The following is a 19,929-nucleotide window of genomic DNA, read 5'->3' on the forward strand; positions in this document are numbered from 1 at the left end:
TTTGATATATGGTCCAGTAATTTTTTGGTATTCAACATTTAATTAATTCTTAAGTCCTCTCTGATTTTGTTCTCAACATATCTCATATCCTTCTCTTCGCTTTCATCCCTTACTTAGTTCGTCTCAGATTCACCTTCTGTCTTCTCTCATCAGAGCTACTGTCATGCTGCTGATACTGCGCCTCCTTCTACTTGCATGTAAAGGAGGTTTTAAACACAAATTTGAATTTATCACTCCTCTACTTAAATCAGCAATGTCTCCATCCTTCCGTCTGCCTTGACCTTCTTGATGTGCTTTCTGTCTGGCTTTCCAACTTTCTCTTTGGTCCTTTCTCCATAAGACCTTGAGCTTGAATGGACTGAACTCTCATTCCTTGTCTTTGCCTCTGATGTTTTTCTTGCATTGAATTTCCTTCCATCCTTCTTCACCCATTGAACTTCCTCTTCTTCTATAAATTCCAACTTAAGAGTCTTTCTTAACAAAGCCTTCTTTTACCTACCCAAGGCAAGTGAAATACTTTCCACCTTTATCACTTTACCAAGAAGATCTCTATTTTTTTCACACGAGACACTATTTAGAAACCTCTCTAATTAGAAAATTTCACCTTTATAACTTTCATAGAAAAAACTAAGCAACATGCTAGAGCCACTTTTGTCTCCAACAGATTTCTGGGTCACATGTGGATGGATTTTTTAATAATTCAGCATTTTGTAAAGTGAGGCATATTTGCTAGTTTTTAGAGCCTTGGCTCTTTTGGTCCTTATTCTGAGGTGCTTTATTAACACCATCGTTAAATTAGTTTTAAAGCTGTAATGAGAGTTGTATATATTGTATAATTGAGATAAAAATGCAACTTAAAATTACATAAATGTACCTATTGGCTGTATGTATGATGTTCTGTGTAGACTTATATATAGGCTTTTATAATCAAAACTAATCACAAATAGTAGAGCTTCTATACTGTTATTTGTTTATATGTTTTGTTTTTTACTCAACTGGTCTTTCAATTCCTTGAGACAGGGACGGTGTCTTATTCATATTTAATTCCTCGCACTTTTCACACAGTGCCTGGCATATGGGTGATATTCAGCATATATATATTAAGTTAATATTATCTATAAAGATAAAAGAGACATTTATGATCACGTTACAGCTTGGAACGTGTGTGTGTGTGTGTGGTGTATAATGCTGAAGGACTATAGATTAGATACATAAATATATTGTCAGGATTATAAATCTCAATGTATAAGTAAGAACTATGGCAGTTTAAAGTGGTTGGATTTCTGTTTTGGATGTTTCAAGGTGTGTATGTAAGATGTGTTCAGGAAGAGAAAACATTTATTTGAGAAGGCAGGAATCTTATGTGTTGCAACCATACACACAAGCATCTTGTAAGCAAGCAGTCCATAGGCATCTTTAGAAACTAGAGTAGGTACAGTCTGTCTTCCCTTTTCTCCTATGTTCCTGATTCCTTCAACTATCATCCTTCTCATCTTAAAATATCATGTTCAAATTTACTGACCCAAAATCAAAGGTAGCATTTATTAAGTATAATGAATGCTTGCTTTGAGCTATATTATGTCCTTACTTAACAGTTATAAATATAAAATCTTCTACCACAATTCAACAACTTGATGGATGACAGGCGTGCTGTACTCTTGCTACTTTGGCATCTCGCATGATGTTTGATATAGGGTCCTACACATAATCATCATTGTTATATGATATCTTTTTTAATGATCTTAGGAAAGAGAAGTTATTCTGCATGAGCTTTAAAAAACCTTTTAAAACCCCATCATTTGCCAGGAATTTTCTGTAGCCCCCTAAATTTGCTTAAACTCATCACTATTTTGATTGTCATAATAGCCACTAGTAATTAACATCAGTATTAAAGTATTTATAGAACTTTTAAAGGACTTTTTGTAGCAAGAAAGATTTTCTTTCTTCAGTGCATTTCTGTGTAACCATTGTGTGCATTCTTTGTAACCTGGTCTATAACCATTACCAAGTTGGGAAGGGGAAGTAGGAAGGAAAGTCCATTGCTGGGTTTCTATAGGTGAAAATAGATCTGACTATCCAAATATTCTGCAGTGAGATTACTGAGTTCTTACCAATGAGAAGAAAATGAATGTACTCTGGAGACAATGATGCTGTTGATATTAAGAATCTACCCATTACTTGGTTTATTTTATACAGTGATATGTGATATGGTAGTTGTTATGACTGTCCTACTTTCATATCTCACTTGCTGAAATATCTCCATTTCTCTAGTTTAAGGATCTCTAAACTTGTTCTCACAAGGGTCACATAGAAAATATTTTGTGTTTTGAAGGGCATAAGGTCTCTGTTGCAACTGCTCAACTGTAGTTCAAAAACAGCCATAGACAATATGTAAATAAGTGGGCATGGTGGGGTTCTCATAAACTCTATCAACTCTAGTTGATAGACTTATTTATTTCCATTATGAAATAATAGTACAAGAGCCCTCTTTGCACATAATTTCTTCCGTAGTGTTTCTAGAAATCAAGGCACCCAAACCACATTTCTTTTTATAATGATAATAATTAAAATAATTAAATGATCTATACATATATGTATATTTAATTTGTTATATACTATTGTTAGGGCAAGGTGACCTCCTTATTGTTTTTCAAACAATCCAATCACAGTCTTGCCTGCCTTTGTACTTGCTAATGCTGTATCTGGAACGTGACTCTACCTCTTCTCTAGATTTATGTTCAGATGCCGCTTTCTCAATGAAATCTTCCTTCATCACCCTATGTACATAGCAGCCCAGCTCTACACACATATCTGCTCCCTACCTGGCTTTCCCTCGCTTCAACCCTCTGTCTGTACCCCCAGGCACTTAGTACCATCTACCATACTATATATTTTTAATTTAGTTATTCATTTTCTGTCCCCATATTCTTGACTATTAGTTATGAGGACTGAGTCTTGTCTGTTTTCATCACTGCTTTATCCCTAGTGATTAAAATAGTTCCTGGACATAATAGTCAACAAAATTCTTTAAAAAGTGAATGAATGAATGAATGAATGAATGTAAGGCCTATGTGTACAATTAATCAAAGCTTTGATATTTTCAAAATAAGTAATTACACATTTAAATTTTAGGAGCAGAAAACAGTCCTTTCTTCAAAGCATGCAGTACCTGAAGCAATAGAAGGCTTTCTCTGCAATTTCCTGATCAAAATGGGAATGACTAGAACTCTTGATTGCTTTCAGTCTGAATGGTAAACAATTAAGTAAATAGTTCTCTAGAAATACTAACATTATTTAACATGTGTACTTTTAATCATCTTAAAAGACTTTGAGTGACTCGGCTTATGTAAAATGAATGAACTGGATAGAAACTTTTTTCATCACCACCACTGAAACCACAACACACATACACACACAATCAGGATATCAATTTCAAAGAAATTTTTAATATCTTTTCTAGATATATAAATTTAGGTGATTTTCAAGAATCAATAAAATGGAATGTCTCCTGTAGTTATATAATATGAAGCTATTTGATAAAATATTTTTAAATGTCTTTTGAATAATTATAAGGGTATAATTTCCTGTATTAAGACATCCTACTAACAGTACTACTTTGCTTGTTTTACTTAGAGTGTAATGGCCTGCTTTTCTCTACTCACACAACTAATTTTTTTTCTACAAATATCCCTTCATTTAGAAGTAAGTGGAATTACATTGTCAAGTGATACCTTTTTCTTGTTATAATTGAAAATTTAATAACTTATTGGTTATGAAAATCAGCAGGCATACTGTCTTTATTCCTTTGCCGTAGTGGTAATATCACCAGACACATTTTCAGAGTCCTAACACTTGTTAACAAAATATTATTAAATAATTGGATAATAAAATGTTTGATTTTTAAAAGCCATTGATATTATAGAAAGAAGGAATAGTATGGTATATAAAGTTGTTTATAGTGTTTTGGAGTTCAATCCTAATTTTAAATATAGGTGCAATTTGTAATTTCTACTAATCCAACTTCGATTTAATTTTTATATTCTGCTTTTTTTCGTTCTCATCTACAGAGACCATGCACATAAAAGAAATCAGTTTCATTATTTTAAATTGCATGTCTAATGTTAATAAATTTAACTAGGAGAACCATTTTTGATTAATACAGTTTAGGAAAAAGAACAAGTTTGATGGTACAAAAATAATACTCTTCCTATTAAATCTGGAAGTTGTGTGAATGATTTTTATAAAAATGTCCCTAAGAAATAATTACAAATGTATTAGAAAATACATTTTTATAAAAGTAGGTAGATGGTTAATTTGCAGTACTAATGAAAGATTAATGTGGTTCAGTTTCCTTTTTTTCTTCTAAAGATATGTGTTAGGACATGTAGTGCTTACATGTTTGGCCAGTCCAAAGTATGAAATGATCCCCTTGGAGAAATCTGGAACCAAGTATGCTCTTAATTAGGTGCTTGTTGCCATATTATCCTTTTAGATTTAGCAATTTGAATTGAGATGAAATTTCAGAAAAGTACAATAGTATTAAGATTTATAGAACCCCTAAGTAAGCATTACATTTAGCATAATATTGTAATCATAATGTAAAATTTGTATAAATAACTCTTCATTATATGGGCTTAGTAATACTGTGGTTCAAATTATTTTATTCTTATCCCTAGCCACCAGTTTGTAATGAGATTACAAATTATTTGTAATGAGATTATACTGTATTGGATATTTTTATTTCAAATGAAACATTTTTTACTTTGATCAGAAACTTTTACTTATTATGCATAGTAAGACTGTAGGAATATTTTATATATATATATAATTATTATTTTTTGCGGTACGTGGGTCTCTCGCTGCTGTGGCCTCTCCCGTTGAGAAGCACAGGCTCCGGACGCGCAGGCTCAGTGGCCATGGCTCACAGGGCACAGCCGCTCCGCAGCATGTGGGATCTTCCCGGACCGGGGCACAAACCTGTGTCCCCTGCATCGGCAGGCGGACTCCCAACCACTGCTCCACCAGGGAAGCCCATATATATTATTTTTATAATTTCTTATTATAGAGAAAAACACTTGTAATATATCATTGCTGTAAATTCATTTAATTTTACAAAAGGGGTGAAGCAAGGTTTCTCTATTGTTGGTTTGTAAAAAAAAAAAAAAAAAAAAAACCCACAAAAATCAAACAAAAACTCCCCAAACCAAAAAACCTGGGCAGTGAAATTTGGCTTATGTTCCTTCATTCCTCAAACAGTAATTGCAGTAAATCCATTGAATCTGGGGTCAGCAAACTAAGGCTCTGGGGCCAAATCTAACATGCCTCCTGTTTTGGTAAATAAAATTTTATTGGAACACAGCCATGACCTATCTTTTAGGTATTGTCTATTTGTCTCTGGTTGCTTTCACACTATTACATTTAATGGCAAAGTTAATTAGTCACAGCGGAGACCATATGGCCCAGAAACTTCTTTTTTTTCTCCAAATTCTAAATATTTATTTTCTGACTGTTAACACACACAGAAAAGATTATACATATTCATAATATTCTATGAACCACACAAAGCCTGCACTATGGGTTTAGTTAATGATATTTTTATGACCCTTTAGAAGTGCTCTGTGGACAATTATAATTTCCCTGGGGGCAAAATTAAAGAAAGAGTTAAAATGGAGAAATTATGGTAGTGCATTTTATGTACCCTTACGGAGCATATGTCAACCATCTCCTTTCCTCCACTGGATTGTTTTACTGGCTGTTAACAAGGTCAGGACTCACGCAAAATGTACATTCTTGCTCTTTGCCTCTTCCTCTTATTATCTCTAACTCACTCCAACTCTTCTTCCCTTTACAGCCAAGTGTTTTGAAAACAGGCTATTTTCTTTCTTTCTTTACTCTTTTACATCTTTGGTTCTCTCCAGTTTGGCTTCTGTTCCTACCATTCTACTGAAGGTTGGATGGTAGTAAAAATGCCATCAAATGTAATAGTGCAATTATTTATAGTATTTAATTGCTATTTTAATTTTTTCTTAATTTTAGAAGAAATTATAAATTAGTATAATATTCCTTTAATTTTCACAAAAGGGTAAATAAATATTGCTGCTTTTAGCCAATAAAATTTGGCATAATACATAATTACTCAAACGTGGGTAGTGCAGTTAAAACTTTTACCACATATTAATTTATTTACATAGCATTTATTTTAGTGGCCTTCATATCACTTTTTTTTCTTCTTGAAATAATTTCTTTAGTGATTTTTTTTCTGCATTAAATAAAGCAAGTTGCTGAAAACCAATTTTATGGTCAGAAAAACTTTATGGTCCAATACTTCAGTCAATCCTTATGTCTTCTCTTTTGAGATAAGTATAAATCACATTCCAAATATGTATAGAAAAGTGATTTTATGCTTAAATGATTATCTATTTGTTGTTTTGTAAGTTGTGGCAAATATCATTTAATATTGATTCAATTATCTTAAACTTTTGGATATTTTACAGGGGTTTTCTTGCTATTTTTTGGTATCAGATAAGATATATATATAGCACAAAACATATGACTACTAATGTGTAATATATTAATAAAGTTAAGATTGAAAATATGAAAATGCTGAAAATTAAACATTTTTAAACTAATATTTAGCTCATCTATAGCAAGCTTTGTAGGGATTTCTTTGTTAATAACTATATTACTTGAAATGTTTTTCTATGCTCTGGTTGTTTTTTATTTAACTTTATTAATTGCTACATATAATGATTAAAATTGTACTTATTTACAGATTTATAAATGATTTTCTGATGTTCCTTCTTATTTCACTGAGAAAATGGAAGTTCCACAACTCTTGCTTCCTCTCTACCAACCTGCCACCTCTGTTGTCAGCATTCTCCCTCTCTCCTGTCACAGCGGCTGAGCCATATATGCTGTCAGCTGAGGCCAGCTCTCCTCTACTGGATCCCAGCTCCTCTCACCTACTCAAGCACATGACTCCTGCAATTGTCCCCTCTCTTTCCTGCACTGTAAACTTTTTCCTTCTCTGCTGAATCACTCACATAAGCATAGAGATGTACAATAATATGTCATATATTAAAAAATAGAAGAAAACAAAACACCCTGGACTCCACTTTCTCTTCTAGGTTCATCTTGATTTCCTGGGCTCTGCTTTATAGCTTATCTCCTTGAAAGAGTTTGTTGCTACTTCCTCATTTCCTACTCTCTCATTCCTACTCTAGTTCCACTTTCACCTCCATGACTCTACTGAAACTTTTTTCAGTGACTTCACATTTCCAAATTCAGTGATTGATCCTCAGTACTCCTATTCAGTCTCCTTGCGTCATTTGTCACTGTTACCCATTTCTTATTTCTTGCAACACTTTCTTCACTTGGTCCCTGACCCAAGCACTCTTCTATTCTTTCACTACTTCACTGCCCCCTCTCTTTCTTAGTCTCTATTTGGTAGTATTTCCTTCTCTTCCCAATCTTGAAATAGTCCTAGGTCTTCCTTACTTCTCTCTTTACATTCACTTCCTAACTGGCCTCATCCAATCTTGTGACTTGAAAGTGTATCTATTTACTGATCATTCCCAGATTTAAACTGCATGTCCTAACTTTTCCCCTGAACTCTGGACATGTACTTATAATGTTCATTTTCACTTAATTGCCCAGCAGACATATTGCATTTAACATGGATAGAAACAGTTCCTTGATTTCTCTAAGCACCCAGTTCCTACTGCATTTGTCCCCACTAAATGTCTGTCTGTTGCTCAGCCAAAATCCTTGGAGTCATCCTTGACTTTTCTTTTTTAACCAACACCTGACATCTGATCTGTAGGAGAATCCTGTTGGCTCCATCTTTACAGCATGTCCAGAAGATACCCATTCCTCACAATCCTTACTGTTACCAACTTTGTCTAAGCCACCAATCTTTCTCTCCTGAACTATTGCAGCAGCCTCCTAACTAGACTCTCTGGTTCTACTCTTGCTTCTCTAGAGTCAGTTTCTTCAAACAGATTCCAGACTAATCCTTTTAAAACATAAATCTGATCAGTGTCACTTGTCTCTTAAAGCATTCTGATGGCTCTGATTCAGAGTAAAATTCCTCTTTCTGGCTCCCTGCTGTCTTCCTGACTTATCTTTCACCATTCTCTTTCCTACTCACTTAGTTGGCTCCGTTTCCAAATACTACAGATGTACTGGCTTTTTGCTTTGTATTGTATTTGTCAAACGCCTCCTTGTCTCAGGGCCTTTACATTTACTTTTCTATCAGCCAAGAATGCTCCTCTCCCACATAGCCACATGGCTTAGTCTCTCATTCCCTTCAGTTTCCTGCTGAAATATCACTTTGTCAGTTATACTTTCTCTGGCCACCTTATAAAAAATCTCACAAACACCCCCCATCATTCTCTACTTCAGTCTCTCTGTTTCTCTTATCTTGCTTTATTTTACTTCATAGAATATATCACCATCCACATTAGAACGGAAACTCCATTAGTCCATTAGGACTTGGACATTTTTGTTAATTTCACCAGTGTCTGGACTAGTGCCTGGAGCATAGGAGATGTTCAGTTATATTTTATGCACCATGATGATATTAGTACTTAGCAATTCATTAATATTTTATTTTAAAAATATCTTATGAATATTGACATTTTAAATTTAAAAAATTATATTGCAACTTATCACTATAAACATTCCCTAAGACTTAACTTTTTGGGCTTCCCTGGTGACGCAGTAGTTAAGAGTCCGCCTGCCAATGCAGGAGACATGGGTTCGAGCCCTGGTCCAGGAAGATCCTACATGCCGTGGAGCAGCTAAGCCCAAGCACCGCAACTGCTGAAGCCCACGTGCCTAAAGCCTGTGTTCCGCAACAAGAGCAGCAAGAGAAGCCACCACAATGAGAAGCCTGCGCACCGCAACGAAGAGCAGCCCCTGCTTGTCACAACTAGAGAAAGCCCATGTGCAGCAATGAAGACCTGATGCAGCCAAAAATAAATAAATAAATAAATAAATAAATTTTTAAAAAGTGATTTAACTTTTTGAAATGTACATAAATTAAGCCAATGTAGTAGAAAGAAACAATATAAAGTCTTTTGTTTGATTTTATCCTAGGTATGAGTTGATACAGAAGGGAGTAACTGAACTTAGAGGTGGCGGGCATGTTCCAGATGTCTACACTCAGAATATGCTTTTAGAAAATGAGAACAAAATTTTGAAGAAAGAATTGAAGCACTATAAACAAGCAGCTGAGTATGTTATTTTTTAATGACTTTTAAAAAAAATTTTGGACTAAATAAAAGTAAGGCATTGAATTAGCTAATAGGTGGATGGTGGTTAATGCAACAGAGCTTTAACTCTGGAGAAATGAATTATATGTCAATTCTAGTTGGAAAGAATATGAAAGGCTTCACCAGCAAATTAATTGAACAGATGAGCAGAACACTCACAACTGTAATTCACCAACAAGAGTGGAATGCAGGGGGTTGTGCAGGAGGTTGTTAATTTGTTATGTAACATTCGCTTCCTTATGTATTTTGATAGTCTTATCATTGCTTGTGGAAATCTTCCCCTATGAGGGTAAGCTAATTTCTGAGATAATAATAAAATTATAGAAAGCTAGAGGAAGGAAGGAGCTAGTGTATTCTTAGTAGAGCAATTTCAGTATTTGAAAGTTGCCCAAAGAGAGCTGTTATTTTGTAATTTCATAGCATGAATTTATGCACAGAAGAGAAACGTAACAGAAACCAAATATCTCTGCATGTTTCTTTCTTTCTAAATTAATGAAAGACATGCAAGTTTTGGCAAACAAACTTAGATAAATGTGCAGTGTTATTCTGGCAAAGACAAATATGTGAATGTGTTGACTTGGGGTAAACATACTCATCTAAGACAATGTTAGGTGAAAAATTAATGCTTAGATATGGAGTAGACAGTTTATCCTTTGTTCATTAATTTTTATTAAACATTTGAAGAGGGGCTTTCTCTGTTAAAGAATCATATTAAAACAAAAATTAGATAAACAGAACTACCATAAAGGAACATAATATTTCTAAGATCTTTGTAAAATACTTTAATGTAAAGAAACGAGACTGTATTGCCAGGTGAAGGAAACATTTAAAATAAGCTTCTGCTTTTGAAAGGTGGTGGTAAATAAATGATAATTTGTACGATTGTTTTATTCAGTTATTATGTGCACTTACAGAAATGTATTTTGCAAGTTATACAACTTTCATATTATCTATGGATGTACTATTTGGGATTTTACATTTTAGTTGGAAGTGTATGATGATCCACAAAATGATAGTACTAGAACCAGCATCCTCTCTATCCTCAGTTCCATTTCTCAGAAGTGGTTTGCACTCTTGGCCCTGACACTCACACCTAATGGATGCACTGGGAATTTGACACAGCAAATTTTTCAGAGTGCTGCCTGGCATACTGTTTCAGTTCCTGATCTCCTTTGAATTATTGCCTAAGTTTGCTAATTTCTTTTGAATAGGTAGAGCCTCTTTCTGCAATGAGTTTTGCCCCAGTGCTATGAAATGATCATTTTTATTACTGGTTGTTTATTGAATATTATATTTAATAACTATAATCAAAACCATATAAACTGTTGCCCATGCAAATTATTAACTTAATGTTAAAAGAAACCATGATTCAAACAGATATCACTCAAATGAAATCTGTCTCTTGTTCATGTTTACTAAAATATCAGATTACTAAATGTTTCTAAAATTTACTGTATTTACTAAAATATAGTTTTAGTTTCAGTGGGCTTATGGTATCTCTCAAATCTATCTTACTTGATATAATTAAACTTATACAAATTAGAAAAGGAAAATATTTATTTAGCTTAGTCTACCTGACATGGAAAATTTGAAGGAAAGCTGCTTGACCCTTAGTAAATGCCTAATATTTATATCATTGAATGAATATTAAGCAAATTGTGCTTCACAGCCCCTTTTGATGAAGGATGTCCCTGTGGCCTAATTTTGTTGGATACATTCCCAGAAAATGGAGACTGAAATTTTGTAAAGAATTCCCAAAACTACCTCTGTCATGCTACAAGTTTGCCCCAAATTGTAAGTTTCATCACACAGGTTTTTCAATTTGACTTGTGAGGATATTTTCCCAGTAGGAATTAGTGATAAACGTGGGATTCCCTTTAAGGAATTTACATTAAAGTTTTCTTTTTTAGAATTAAGGCTGTTTCTTAAAGCAAGATAAATGTAGATGTCAAATACTTTTCTAATAATAATTAATATTTAATACATAAAAAGTCAGGTTACAGATGTGTTATACATTATCTTGATTAAACTGGTAGCATTTAGTGATGAATCTAGAAAAATCAGTGAAATCATATAGCTGTAAGCTTATTATTTATCTAGGGAAGATTTGCCATGGAAAGAGTACTGAACTTAAAGTTCAAATACCTAGCTTCCAATATTCTGCTACTTATTAACTCAGTTTCCTTATTGTTATACTGGGAATAATTATGCATAATATTATTAACTCCTAGGGAGTGATGTGATAACTACATAAGACAATCTATATTAAAGGGCTGTGTAAATCACAAAGTGCTGTGAAAATGTCAGCTATTATTATCAATATCTCTAAAGGCTGTCATCCCTAGATTTAAAAAATATTATCATATCATTATTTTTGAAATTCAGCAATGATGAAGCATGAAGGAAGAGATGAAAAGGGAAAATATTTCACTGTAAAATATCTGAATTGCTATAATTAAAAAAGAAATTGTCTTTTTCTCTGCTGTAAGCAATGCCAATTTTAGAACAGGGGCTTTCCCTATATTTGCTGCAAATGTAGATTATCTTCTAAAATATAAAATTTGGTGTATGGTGTATCTGTATGTTTCGTGATGGGTGTTAACCAGACTTGTGATTATTTTGCAATATATACAAACATACATCCAATCAGTATGTTGTACACCTGAAACTGATATAATGTTACATGTCAATTAAATCTTGATAAAAAAAGGTTTGGGAAAAAACTGCTTGGAAAATTTCTTTATGGATGTTTTTAAGGGAAAAACAGCATTATTAAAAAGATTTATAGTTACATTAAATATATTATTGGATTGGCCAAAAAGTTCGTTCAGAACATCTTACGGCAAAACCTGAGTGAAGTTTTTGACCAACCCAATACATACTAGATACTGGAGAGGAATGATATAAGTAGGAGTTTGACATTCTTTCTTGGAAGATTAGAATATAACTGTACTTTTATATTGAAATGTAGACCAATTGTTATTTTAACCAAAAATATTTAACTTCTTAACTTTTTAATTCTAAACAAATACCAAGCATATAGAAAGTAAACAAAATAAAATAATGAACTTCTTGGGCCTGTCAGCAGTTTCAACACTTATCAACTTTCTGCCATTCTTATTTCTATCTCCACCCACACCCTACCCCACATCCTGTTTATTATATTATTTTTTACAGTTCTTTTTTTGTGTTATAATTTACGTAAATTGAAATGTACAAGTCTTAGCTACATAATTTTGACAAACAGATGAAGTCTTGTAACCTCCATACTCATGTTACTATAGAACATTTCTGTCTATCCAGGAATTTCTTTTGTGTCCCTTCTCAGTCATTCCCTCCCCTGGCAATCACTGTTCTGATTTTATTTTCCACCTTAGATTAGCTTTGCCAGTTTGAGAACTTCATAACTGGAATCACAGAATATTCATTTCTTTGTCTTTGACATCTTCTACTCAGCTAAAGTCTGTAAAATTTATATGTGATTTTTGCATTTATCAATAATTTGTTCCCTTTTATTGCTAAGTAGTACTCTATTGTGTAGTGTATACCACAATTTGTTTACCCTTTTTCTATTGAGTTGTTTCCAACTGTGGTTATTATGAATGATACTGCTATGAACATTTGTGTACAAGTCTTTTTGTGAGGATGTGCTTTCTTTCTTTTGGATAAAAACTTAGGAATGGAATTTATGAAGGGTAGATGTATAAGAAACTTCTAGTCCATTTCCTGACATTCAAGTTGAGTCATTTTACATTCTCAAGAGCAATATATGAGAGTTCCAATTGCTCCATATTGTCACCAACATTGAGTTTTGTTAGTCTTTTAAATTTCAGCCATTTTAGTGGTTGTATGGTAGCAGCTTCTTGTAGTTTTGATATACATTTTCCTGATAACTAATGATATTGTGAACATTTTGTGTGTGTGTGTGTGTGTGTGTGTGTGCTTATTGGCCATTCATTGATCCTGCTTTCTGTGTAAATCTTTTGCCTGTTTTTGGTTGAATTAGTTGTCTTATTTTTGAGTTGTAAGAGTTCTTTATATATTCTGGTTACAAATCCTTTGTCAGAATATTGTGAATATTTTCTTCCAGTTTATGGCTTGATTCTTCAATTTCTTAATGGTGTCTTTGGGTGAGCAGAAGTTTTAAATTTTGAGGAAGTCTAATTTATCTTTTTTATAATATTGCTTTTGATATTTTGGCTAAGATACCATTGCCTACTCCCAGGTCACAGAAATATTGTTTTCTTCTAAAACCTTTACAGATTTAGAATTTGTATTTCAGCCTGTGATCTAGCTTTAATTTTTGTATAGTGTGTGAGGTATGAGCTAGAGGTTAATTTTCTTTCCGGTAGGAGTAGTCAATTGTTCCAGCACCATTCTTAAAAAGATTTTTCATCCTTCATTGAATTTCTTTGGCATTTTTGTTGAAAATCAATTGACCCTGTAATTGTGGGTCTATTTCTATACTCTATACTGTTCCATTAACCTATTTGTTATCCTTATACTAATGCCACACTCTTGATTACTGTAAGTTTAATTAAGTCCTTAAAGTCAGATAGAGTTAGTCTTCCAGCTTTGTTTTTCTTTTTTAAGGACAGTTTGACTATCCTAGGTCCTTTGCATTTTCGTACAAATTTAAGAATCACTTTGTCAATTTCTATAGAAAGACAGGGGTGGGATTAGAATTAAGATTGAGTTGAATCTATAACAATTTGGGAAGAATGTGTGTGTGTGTACACATATATTTATACATACATACTTTTTTGGGGGGAAGGATTGATATATTTATAAGTTTTAGTCTTCTATTTGTATGGTTACTCTTTCCAGTTATTAGGTTATCTTTAAAGATAACCTAATAAGGTTATTAGATGAAGGAGCTCGAAATTTGTGCCCTTTACATCTAATTATCTAATGTATACATTTTTGTTACATTGTGAACTCCATATAATAGGGACTTGTCTTGTGCTCAGTATATCCCCAGGGCCTGTAGCTGTGCCTGGCAAATAGGAGGGACTTATGTGAATGTGTGCTATTAACACTTTGGCTCTTTAAAAAGCTTTTGACAAAGTTCAACACCCATTTATGATAAAAACTCTCCAGAAATTGGGCTTAGATGGAACCTACTTCAGCATAATAAAGGCCATATATGACAAACCTACAGCTAACATCATACTCAATGGTGAAAAGCTGAAAGCATTTCCTCTAAGATCAGGAAAAAGACAAGGATGCCCACTCTCACCAGTATTATTCAACATAGTTTTGGAAGTCCTAGCCATGGCTGTTGGAGAAGAAAAAGAAATAAAAGGAATCCAAATTGGAAAAAAAGAAGTAAACTGTTACTGTTTGCAGATGACATGATACTATACATAGAAGATCCTAAAGATGCTACCAGAAAACTACTAATGCTCATCAAAGAATTTGGTAAAGTTGCAGGTTACAAAATTAATACACAGAAATATGTTTTTTAAAATACTTTTTATTTTATATTGGAGTATAGTTGATTAACAATGTTGACAGTTTCAGGCTTACAGCAAAGTAATTCAGTTATACATATACATGTATCTATTCTTTTCCAAATTCTTTTCCCATTTAGGTTGTTACATAATATTGAGCAGGGTTCCCTATGTTATGCAGTAGGTCCTTGTTGGTTATCCATTTTAAATATAGCAGTGTGTACTTTTTTTTTAATACACAGAAATATGTTGCATTTATATACACTAACAATGAAAGATCAGAAAGAGAGATTAAGGAAACAATCCCATTTACCATCACATCAAAAGAATAAAATCCTGAGGAATAAACTTACCTAAGGAAGCAAAAGACCTCTACTCAGAAAACTATACAATACTGGTGAAAGAAATCAAAGATACCACAAACAATTGGAGAAATATAACATGTTCTTGGATTGGAAGAATCAATATTGTGAAAATGACTGTACTACCCAAAGCAATCTAAAGATTCAGTGCAATCCCTATCAAATTACCAAGGGTAATTTTCACAGAATTAGAACAAAATTTTTTACACTTTGACCAAAAGACCCCAGAGAGTGAAAGCAATCTTGAGAAAGAAAAATGGAGCTAGGGGAAATCAGGCTCTCGGACTTCAGACTATACTACCAATCTACGGTAATCAAAACAGTATAGTGCTGGCACAGAAACAGAATTATAGATCAATGGAACAGAATAGAAAGTTCAGAGATAAACCCATGCACGTATGGCCACCTAATCTATGACTAAGGAGGCAAGAATATACAATGGAGAAAAGACAGTCTCTTCCATAAGTGCTGCTGGGAAAATTGGACAACTACCTGTAAAAGAATGAAATTAGAACACTCCCTAACACCATAAACAAAAATAAACTCAAAATGGATTAAACACCTAAATGTAAGGCTGGATACTATAAAACTCTTAGAGGAAAGTATGGGCAGAACACTCTATGACATAAATCACAGCAAGATCTTTTTTGACCCACCTCCTAGAGTAATGAAAATAAAAACAAAAATAAACAAATGGGACCTAATGAAACTTTAGCTTTTTCCAGCAAAGGAAGCCGTAAACAAATTGAAAAGACAACCTCAGAATGGGTGAAAATATTTGCAAACAAAGCAACTGACCAGGGATTAATCTCCAAAATATACAAGCAGCTCATGAAGCTCAATATAAAAAAAAACAAACAACCCAATGAAAAAATGGGCAGAAGACCTAAATAGACACTTCTCCAAAGAACACATACAGATGGCCAACGAACACATGAAAAAATGCTCAACATTACTAATTATTAGAGAAATGCAAATCAAAACTACAATGAGGTATCACCCCACACCAGTCAGAATAGCCATCATCAAAAAATCTAGAAACAATAAATGCTGGAGAGGGTGTGGAGAAAAGGGAATACTCCTACACTGTTGGTGAGAATGTAAATTGGTACAGCCACTATGAGAAGAGCATGGAGGTTCCTTAAAAAACTAAAAATAGAGCTACCATATGACCCAGCAATCCCACTGCTAGGCATATATCAGGAGAAAACTGTAATTTGAAAGGATGCAATGCACCCCGATGTTCATTGTGGCACTATTTACAATAGCCGGGACATGGAAGCAACCTAAATGTCCATTGACAGAGGAATGGGTAAAGAAGATGTAGTACATATATACAATGGAATATTACTCAGCTGTAAAAAGGAGTGAAATAGTCTCATTTGCAGAAACATGGATGGACCTAGCAACTGTCATACAGAGTGAAGTAAGTCAGAAAGAGAAAAACAAATATCTTATAATATTGCTTATATGTGGAATCTTGAAAAATGGTAGAGATGAACTTATTGCAAAGCAGAAATAGAGTCACAGATGTATAGAACAAATTTATGTTTACCAAGGGAGGAAGAGGGGGTTGGAATGAATTGGGAGATTGGGATCGACATATATACACTACTATGTATAAAACAGATAACTAATGAGAACCTACTGTATAGCACAGGGAACTCAATGCTCTGTGATGACCTAAATTGGAAGGAAATGGAAAAAAGAGTGGATATATGTATACATATGACTGATTCACTTTGCTGTACTGCAAGAAACTAACAATATTATAAAGCAACTATACTCCAATAAAAATTAAGAAAAAAACCATTTTGGCTCTTTAATTAAGCTTTTAATAATTTTTAGAGTAGTTAATTGAAGATTTTTCCCTCTTTTATAGTATTCCTTAGGAGTAGGCATCGTTTTCCTTTTATGATGGGAATTTAAATAATTTTCTCTGAAGCTACATCTTGCCCCATTTAGAGTACTGTCTTCCTTTGCTGAGCTTTTATAGTAAGGAAATGTAATGCAGACCAGAAAAGTTTTATTGAGAGTCCTGAAGATTAGGCAGGAAATAATACTGACTGGGATTTCTAAATAGAAGATTAAAGTGTACCATCTTAAAAATAATGAAATACTTGGTTTTATCTTCTGCCGGAAAATATAGGCATAATGAAAATCAAACGGCTGTTAATACTGAGAAAAAATTAGGTGCTTTACTAATAGGCCCTAATTTCACTTACAAAATTCACTTCTATGAAAGGTCAAAGAGTGCCCAGCATTTCCAAAGACCCATTTAATTTAATGACTTTCAGAAACACACACTGTGGATAAAGATAATAATGAGGCCCATAAAATTTCATGCTTTAGTGTTTAGGTAATTGCTTGTTAAATTAAGAAGGTATTTTTTTCCAGACATGGGTATACCCCTTTCTTTTTTGGTTAAGAATATAATGAAAGTTTGCATCTAATCTAGCTGAGTAGTATTTTGGCTATCTGACAATTATTCCAATAATAATTGTAGTGGGTTAAACAAATTTATTTATAACCAATTGAAGAGAATGAAATAATTGGTAATTATACAGTACTGTTATCAGAAATTACTTTGATTCAAGTTTGCACACGAAAAAATACATGATAAAGATGGCCTACTTTGATTGGTGCATGTAAACAAGAAAATGTTTATATGATACCTTTTGCCAAATTATGATAACAGAATAACTCAATAAATCTATTATTAAAAGCTTATTAAAAACTATTCAGTTAATAAAAATTATTTTACTTGGAGCATTCAGTTAAAAATAATTTTTTAGAGTACATTATTAAATCACGTTAATACGTTAAACATGGAGTTTTGGGGACAGTGCTTTTATAGTATGAAAATATATGAGTATCTTGATATTTTATAATTTAATTATATATTTTGATATGCTGCTTTCCTGAAATGGGGAAGTTAGTCACTCTGCCATCTCATTAAGGAAAAGCATTTAAGTAGTGTGTTCTTTTTGATATACGAATCTAAATAGAATGTTTCACTGAATAACTTGCTTCATTGTACTTGAAATAGAATTTATATATTTGGTGTCTGTCTTAATAAAAGTTTTTCTTAAACACAACGATGCTCTACTAATATAATGAGAAAATACTATATAGTTTAAATATTAATAGCTTATATGAATATTTCAAACTTTATTTTTTAGTACAACTTTTATTTTCCTTTTATTAAGCAAATGGGCAGCAGGAAGGTCATAATAGGAGAAGCATCACCATGAAATGAATTTAAATTGTTTCACTGAGTAGACTTCATTTGTCCAAACAGAAAGCGAGTCTCTGAAAACCAATTTAATGGTCAGAAAAACTTTATAAAGTCCAATACTTCAGTCAATTCCTATGCTTTCTTTCCTGGGATGAGTACAAATAGGACTTTAAGTGTATATTTAAAAAGTGAGTTGATGCAGTGCTGCACATTTGTGGTTCTGCTTAAGAAACTCTGCAATATTATTTTTCTAAGTTTTTTTTAACCTATTATGAGTTTACATTTCAGATAAGATAAATAAAATATAAGCCCATGAAGTAATTCATCAAGTTGTTGTAGACTCAAAATGGAGTTTTAGTAGACTCAAAATCGATGTTCATAAAGTTTAAATTCTTTTATAAAGATATACAAAAAGATCAGTGTTACTAATAATCATGTATTCTGATATTTTTGATCCCTTAGAGGATATTTACCTACTGGCATGCCCCCTATTTTAGGTAGATAAATGTAGCTGTTTGAGGAATTGAATATATCTGTTCTACTATACTAAATAGTAATATGATGATGATGATGATTACAGTAACATTTATTGAATATTTTCTATGTGCATGATAGTATATAAGACACTTTACATACTTTTCTTATAAGTGAATGTGAATTCAAGTGATGTTCTTGTGTTTTCACAACAAAATGCCAACTCAGCCATTTATCTTTTCTAGTCATTCTACTTAAACTTACTCCTCCTTATACTCACTTCTCTACTCATTGGGCACATTTTGGTGGCAGAGGGGTTCTCTCTTTTTTTTGGTCCATCTTCTCTCACACATACACACAGAGTTAAAACCTGGAAAGAACAAACTGTTTGTTTATCTAATAGTTGGAATATTCCACAGATGATTTTTCAAGTCTCAATATTTTAATCAACATTTTCTTGTGCCTTCAAGATTGTTGGCCTGGAAAGGAAGTTGAGGGTTAGATGGTTAGACCATGAAGTACTGTGACACAATGTTTATTTACATGTGGTCAAAACTACAACATTGACAGTAGAATGAAGAACAGTACAGGTCATCCAAAATAAGTGGGAGATGGTAGGGGAGAAAGAAAGAAACTTGGAAGAATGGAAAAGACACTTTCATCATATGCCACGTGTGGCTTGATCTTTCAGCAAGAAGTCTCACTGATCATAATATGTGCCATCCGAAGTCTGAAAACCTAAACTCATACCAGTGCTCTGGCAGTATCCCAGCCACCATTCCTCAATGATTGCTCTGACATAGCTCCTAAAGCAGAAATCTATTGCGTGCATTTATTTCATATAATCTGAATTTTGAAATATGAGAGGCAGATTTATTCCATTCTGATCTTTTTGAGAGCTGTCAGTACTCAAATTTAGTCCATCCATTTTTCAGAATGTTAGAATCTCAGTGCAGTAGCACTTTGTCAGTTAACTAAGACTGTTAGATAACCACTTTTACATTATAAATTATATTTTACATTATTACATTGAAACTAACTTACATTGTAGAGGTGGGGGAAACATTCCCATTAATTTTTTCACATACGACTTGGGCTGAGAAAGAATACTCTCACTTGCTTTATGC

The 19,929-nt window shown here is 33.1% G+C and overlaps 1 protein-coding gene across 1 annotated transcript in view; it reads left to right on the top strand.

Moving 5' to 3' along the window:
* Window positions 1–19,929, top strand: part of SPAG16 (sperm associated antigen 16) — an 885,716-nt gene that overhangs the window by 19,491 nt on the left and 846,296 nt on the right. The window contains exons 4-5 of the mRNA XM_079924326.1: window positions 3,133–3,251; window positions 9,100–9,237. Of these exons, the coding sequence (XP_079780452.1) occupies window positions 3,133–3,251; window positions 9,100–9,237 (257 nt within the window). The remainder of the gene's footprint in view (window positions 1–3,132; window positions 3,252–9,099; window positions 9,238–19,929) is intronic.

The sequence above is a fragment of the Stenella coeruleoalba genome, assembly GCF_951394435.1.
Source record: "Stenella coeruleoalba genome assembly, chromosome: 6".
Taxonomy (NCBI): domain Eukaryota; kingdom Metazoa; phylum Chordata; class Mammalia; order Artiodactyla; family Delphinidae; genus Stenella; species Stenella coeruleoalba.